General features: G+C 33.4%; 1 protein-coding gene across 1 annotated transcript; it reads right to left on the bottom strand.

Moving 5' to 3' along the window:
• Positions 1 to 221: 221 nt before the first annotated feature.
• Positions 222 to 4803, bottom strand: LOC113739524 (uncharacterized). Its single transcript, XM_072046048.1, has 3 exons — positions 4084 to 4803; positions 2907 to 3407; positions 222 to 320 (listed from the first exon to the last, which is right to left on the bottom strand). Exons 1-3 carry the CDS (start codon positions 4801 to 4803, stop codon positions 222 to 224), a joined length of 1320 nt encoding a protein of 439 aa, XP_071902149.1.
• Positions 4804 to 6785: the final 1982 nt, after the last annotated feature.

Below are 6785 nucleotides of genomic sequence, written 5' to 3' on the forward strand. Positions count from 1 at the left end.
TAGAGAGAAGTTAGAGAAAAAAAGAGATAGAAAAAAATTACTTAAAGACTATTTTAAATTTCTCAGTCTTTCATGACTTTGTTTTGCTTCAACTACCAAAGCCAAACTCTAGAAAAAGAATTTGTGTAAAATGGTCGATATGATAACAGTAGTACTGATAATAAGATATCCAATACTAATTCGTAAAATTAATCCAAAGAAAATGATGTATCAAAATTATCCTACGCAATGATCTCATCCTTCTTGCATTCTCTAAATTTGACGACAGCATTTTTGGCCCCATCCGTATAAGAAACGTCACAGCATTCACATCTAGTGCTCTGTTAGGACAAGAAATGGCACACAACTTACATTAGAATGGACATTTGTAAAGCAACGAAATAAGGAGCAAGGAAAAAAATTTAGGATACAAATACAGATTTAGGGGTTTGAAGTCGATAGATGACATATAACCTCTAATCTTTTAGACAGGAGTAACATAAATCTCTTGAAATACTTAGTATCCATTTTTATTTAATCTAACCTGAGGGATTTTCTATTTCATCCAAAAAGCGATTCAGTAGTTATTATGTAACTGTAAGATCGTGTTCCTAAAACTTGTCAAGTTTAATGCACTAAATATAATGTGGTAACTCCTTAATGAATCTGCTAAAAAGGAAGCATGTTGAATCACTATAGGTAATATTTGTTCAGAGATTTTAGGCACCATGAAGAATACTTTATATTGAATCATCATGATCGCCTAATTTCCACCTGATAATTCAGACAACAGAAAACAATTCTACAAGGTTTGATACTGGACCACTTCTACCTTGCATTTTTTAACCTTTTGCTGTTTTAGATTGCACACAAAGCTTTTATTTTGAATATTTTGCACAATAAAATATTCATGAGATCTTGATTTGGCCCAAATAATAATTGTATCAATGAAATTGAAGAAACATCGGCAGATTACCGTCATCATATGACTAAAACTGGTTGTAATTAAAGGAAATCTATACCTGATGCACTTGTATATTGGTAGCATCTTGGGCTGTATTTCAAGCACCTAACCCTAAAATGGCGAGGAAAGTTATTTATTTTTATTTTTTAAAATTTCCATCCTAATAATAATACACCATTGGCAAATATTAAGCTTTCATCTAGTTACAGAAAGTTGATTTTTTGCTACTCATTTCTTTTTCCTTTTTATAGTTTGTGTTTCAAAGTAACTTACACATTGACAACAAGCATCAACAACCTAAGTTATAACCCGACTTGAACCTTATAAGAAAGATTGAATGCTGTAAACCAACAAATATATAAATTAAAAATTCTGCTAAAATATAAGGATTACTTGAATAACGAAACCTAACTTCTTCAATATGAATCGGTAGTATTATCTGATGGCTTTACCATTTACTTGGATAATCAGATATCATGAGATTTCTTGAAGATTTACTGAAGTTAAAATTGAATCTAGAGTGTAGCACTCATTCTAACTTTCTGAACTGGCGAGAATAAGAAAACCCTAATCTCCAATGTTCTCTGAAAATTTAATATATAATTCCGAACTTGAATTCACCATCAAACTTCCAGAGAGAAATTTAAAAAAGAAAGAGATCAAAGAGTAATCTCTGCTCCTCGAATCTCTGTTCCCAATTTCTCCAATTTGGAGAATTAAACCTTAAACTTTAATTTCCAACTAATTCTCCTCATGGAATTTTCATTGAAGTTTAGTTACCTACTGTTCTTGTGGAAGTTGAGCAAAATTTACTACTTCATGGATTGATCACGATCGGGGAAAATGATAATATAGTTGTGGAAATTTGGAGGTAGTTTTTATTTTTTCCAAATTAGAACCCTAACTTTATTATTTTCCATTAAAAGCTCATAATATAGGAATTACGTATGTCATAGGGGAGACAAAGATGTTGATTTTGGAAGGCGGAGCTTGATTGTGGATTAGGGCTTCTGATTACATTTCAGATTTTTTTTTAAAAAAAATTAAAATTTAGCATTTTTTTTGCTTTCCTTAATTGGGAAAATAATGATTTGAACTGAGTTCTAGAATTAATTGAGAGTTTTACTAGTTTGACTTTTTCCCCTTTTTGTGTCTTAATGGTGCATGTTTGCGACATGTGACCAGTTCTATTAAAAATCTCAAATTTGGTCTTAAAAGTCCTACATTAACAATGTTTAAAATTTTAAAATTGGTATGAAAAGGCCTATATTAACTATGTTTGTCAATATAAGAGAATAAATTAGCTAGTAGTGCAAGATAAGAGACTATTTTGGACCGTATCCCAAAGATAAAGGGACAAAAATAATAAATTTCTTTTTATTAAAAATCAAAATTCTAAAATGCAAAATGTTGAAATCAGAAAAAATCTTTATAACGAAATATGCGCACAGTGCATTCAACCATGTGGTAAAAACTTAAGAAGAAAGAGTATTAGAACAAAGTAATGCTTGCCATTCTTGGTGAGTTCTTTTCCTTCCATTTCGGGAAGGTAAACATTTTTTGAGGTAAATTCACGTCTTAACTGTAAGGAAGTACAGAATTTTTTCTATTTACATTTTTAGTATCTCTTCTTTGACACTTGCTTAGATTTATCAATGGTACTATATAACTGTATTATCAATTAGTTAAAAAAAAACAGCGAGAGAGAGAGAGAGATTCTGATTGGATGTCTAAGAAGACCCAAGTTATGCTAATTCCAATAAATTTGAATTTGGCAACATTCATGGAGTTTCTATCACTTTCTTTTTACTCCACCAACAAATTAAGTTGGCATAATTAGATGCTTCTAGAATGCTGAGATCCCAAAATAAAACTTCAAAAATCAAGGAAAATTAAATGCAGAAAAAATGTATAGCCTTGTACTTATTTGTCTGCGCTTTGTTGCCGGAGAGTAAACATGTACATGGGACACATAATCAGCAGGGAGACTGGCAAAACATGGTGGTAACTCTCTAGGCCTTGATCGATAATAGCTTGTAAGAATCACATTTCCTGGCATTTTTTCCATCGATTCAAAGAAGAAAACATGGGGAGTTTCACAGGGATCATTCTCGGTGAATCGAGTGGTGAACATAAAATGTGGTGGATCTGCATTTGGAGCTACCCACTTTTGAAAGGTTTCAATAGCGATTTGTAGCCAACTCCTAGGTATTATTCTCTCGTACAGATTGACTGAGTAGCCCCATGAAATGGAAACTGTCCATCTATGTTTCCTATGGAAGCAGATAGTTTGCTGCAACAAACGTGACTGGTCAATATTTCCTGCTTTCATCAAGTGGCGAATGGCTTCTGCACGATCCATGCCAGGGAAAATTGGCTCTACTTCATCAAAATGGTGGAGGGACAACAAGGGTGTCTTGGGGTGAGCTGATAGGAAACCAGAAATGTCGCCATTCATATCTACCTGCAATAGAAAATGTCGTGATTGGCGATAAGCCTTATGGTTTGATTGCTTTTTTCTTTGTTTTTCCCCATTGGAAGAAACAATTTTGATTTCATGAGCAAGCAAGGAATCTTGGGTTTCATAACAGTGCATGAGAAGGCATAGATGGAATCCGAAAGTTCATATTGGTGGGGCGAACTTCAATATAGCTAAACTTATATATACTATGTAAAATCATTTCAAGTTGTTGGCGAGGCAAAATTGCAACTTTATAAGGAATACAAATCTTATATAAATGAAAAATAAAATTTTCTAAAACTTGGGGGCAGAGGCCCTCCCCATCCCCCTAGTTCCGTCTCTTTAAGAAGGTATCCAAAAGATGAGTTGAAAAAAAAAAACCAAAAAAAAAAAAACCAATCCAAATGGGTTCTAAAACAGTCCCTTATTTGTTCCTCGGCCTAGTTCCAAAACAAATATAGAATAAGCTAAGTACCATTCTTACAACAAAATTGCTTCTTTCTTTCAAAGTTCTGACTTTTGTTACTAACGTTAAATTAGCGTTAAACATTATCATGTTTTGTTCAATAGGCTTGATGAAAAAGCAATGACAAATTAAGCAAGTTTAGTGCTATATTTTTCGTGGCTTTTTTTGAGGTAAAGATCAATTTTCCAGTACAATGAATGCAAATCTAATTACCTGATGAAGACCTTTCTGGGGAGATAGATTTACTCCAAGATCAGATATACAATACATGGCAATTATATCAAAAGTATTCATATGTGCATATCTTCTCAGACAACCATTCATGTCCTTTGCTAAAGCTTTTGCTAAAGGATAACTTAACGCGATTCCTGCTCCACCAAATCCCATGTTAAATGAGAACCAAAAATTCGACTTAACATAATCGGATTGGCAGCCAATGTAGTAGTAATCTGTGTGATCATACTTTGCAAGAACATCAACCAAATTATCAACAAAAAATACAGTATCATCATCCCCCATAACGAGCCATCTGAATCCTTCTTTATCCCCCTCCTTAAACGCTTCAAGAATTGTATGTACCAAACGAATAATAGGAGGCACAGCTGGAGCGATCTCTTTTATGAGTTTCTCTATATTCTCTGAGACCCTGTAAGGAGGTGAAGCTGAAGACCAAGGCAAAAGATCTCCTTCTGGAGCTGTATCAAGATAGAGATGCCCTCGTGTTACATTCGGTCTCCACCATGCTTCTCCATAGCCCTTCCTGTGATGCCATGCTCCCTCAGAACCAAGAATTGCAAATAGCAGGTGGCTAATGTTAGTAGTAGAATCATTAGAGTTTGATTGCAAAAGAGTTTTTTCTGGGTTTGACATAGCCAAGGAATTTGATGGGGGCTGTGAATCATCAGAGTTCAATTGTAAAGTGGGTTTTTCCATCTTGGATATAGCTAAGGAATTTGCTGGCAGCGTTGATTGATTCACGTGAAACAATACCAAACAGGAATACAACACTAAAACACAGAGTATCATGATTTTCAATAGACTGGCCAAGCGATTAATTTGTGAAAGATTTTCCAAAATTGATGCAGATTTGTTTGCTAAATTAGATGACATCTTCTGGGAAGTTGAGAAAAGGAGAAAGTTGAATCAGATGAGGCAGCAAGAAACTTTTGTTGCCCAATATTTTTACACCGCTTATAGATTCATTTGCTATACATAATATTTAGCAAGTACCTAATTAATAATTGCTACAGCCACACTACTAGAGAAAGCCAGCTCCGTAGACAGGCAGCCTGGACTAATATTTGGTAAAAGGCAACCCAATCTAGGAAAAACTAGCATATGTCTAGGCCTTTTACATGTCTATGAAACAATTAGATTTAGGAATGGAAATGCACAAAAGCCTAGCCATGAACGTTCTTATTTTATATAAAAAAAAAAAAGAGAGAGAAGAATAGTGGAAACATTATTCTTTTTATTATTATCATTTAGTAGAACCATGGCACAATATTCACCAAACTAACAAATACGGTTTTATTAACCGAAAGCTACATTTGCTTTTCGGATGTTTACTTTTGGCCCATGGGCTTTTCATTGGTAATTAAATAAACCAAGAAAAAAGAAGAAAAATAATCTGCTAGGAAATTGTCCCCAAGATCGAGCATACTTAGAAGGGACATTAATAAAAGGATTGTGATATTTTTTATTCGACTTTCAAAATTTTTCCTTTTGCCTTCCTCCTTTGTGAGGTCTTGAACCATAAATTACTACATAACTATTTAAAATGTTAAGGAAAAAAAATAACTTGGGCTAGCCATATCAGTTAAACCTCAAACAGTGTGTCGAAATATCCAACAAGTAAGACGATGCATTTTTTTATTATTATTATTTCTGTTTTGTTTAGTATGATGATCATTTAGAGTTAACTAACTTAATGCATATTGTGGACAACTTTCCTATTAAAAGCAATACAAGTTGTTATTTAATTATATACCTGACGGGATTTTTAGATCAATGCAAGTTTAAATCCGATTTTACACCCGTTGGACTGCAAGTATACAGGTCGCAATTGTAGTACAAGATGTGTATCGGGTCGATCCCACGAGGAGCAATTTAAACAATTACTAAGTCCTTGTTCTCTCTATTATTTAGACTTACAAATAATTTGAGCAGAGAAAGTATAATGCTGTAATCTACAAATCTGATATACAAGTCTAGTTTACAAATGCTTAATGCAAATAGAGAAATTTCACTTAAGAAAGATTCTAGGGATGTAGATTCCACTTATGGCATAAACAATACAAATGAATAGATTTACTTCTTGCTATTATTCTTATTTAACCAGAGATTCATTTCCAAGATTACCAAGTCTCATATTCATGATGAAATGGCCTAGAGCAATATAGATTTCCCTATTTTCATGGTGAAATACTACTACTACTCCGTTTTATTTCATGAAATGCTCAATAATCCACCTAAGTGTATCTCTATTTTCATGAACATACAACTCAAGCTCTACTCATGTGTTTCCATTGTTATTACCAATTCTCATTGAACAATAACAACTATAACCAAACTATTGGTGATCAATCAATAGCAAGTAATCACAGCTACACAAGTAGACAAGTTAATACAAGATATAACAAGTGTAAATCACATTCAATTTATACTATTTAGCCATAAGTTTCATCTACTCCCTAGATGAAGGAGTTTAGCTACTCATGAATGATTTAACAATCAAACTCACAAGTTTATTAATGCAAAACCTCATAAAGTACAAGTATAAGAAAGATAAAAGAAAGCTTAGCCAATTGAAGGTGAAGCTCTCCAATTCCTGCTATGTTCTTGCACAATATGATTATAAGTGAAACTCTCCAAGTACTTCTCCAAGAACTCCTATCTAGAGAGAAAACTAGATA

This window comes from Coffea arabica, chromosome 1c (genome assembly GCF_036785885.1).
Source record: "Coffea arabica cultivar ET-39 chromosome 1c, Coffea Arabica ET-39 HiFi, whole genome shotgun sequence".
In the NCBI taxonomy this organism is placed as follows: Eukaryota; Viridiplantae; Streptophyta; class Magnoliopsida; order Gentianales; family Rubiaceae; genus Coffea; species Coffea arabica.

What these genes read in the sequence shown, in the direction of transcription:
- LOC113739524 (XM_072046048.1), bottom strand. Translation starts at nt 4,803, where the DNA reads ATGGAAAAACCCACTTTACAATTGAACTCTGATGATTCACAGCCCCCA. An exon ending in CCCAGAAAGGTCTTCATCAG is followed by an intron (nt 3,408 to 4,083) that starts GTAATTAGATTT and finishes TTTCTATTGCAG; the next exon opens with GTAGATATGAATGGCGACAT. An exon ending in CTGCTGATTATGTGTCCCAT is followed by an intron (nt 321 to 2,906) that starts GTACATGTTTAC and finishes TTGTCCTAACAG; the next exon opens with AGCACTAGATGTGAATGCTG.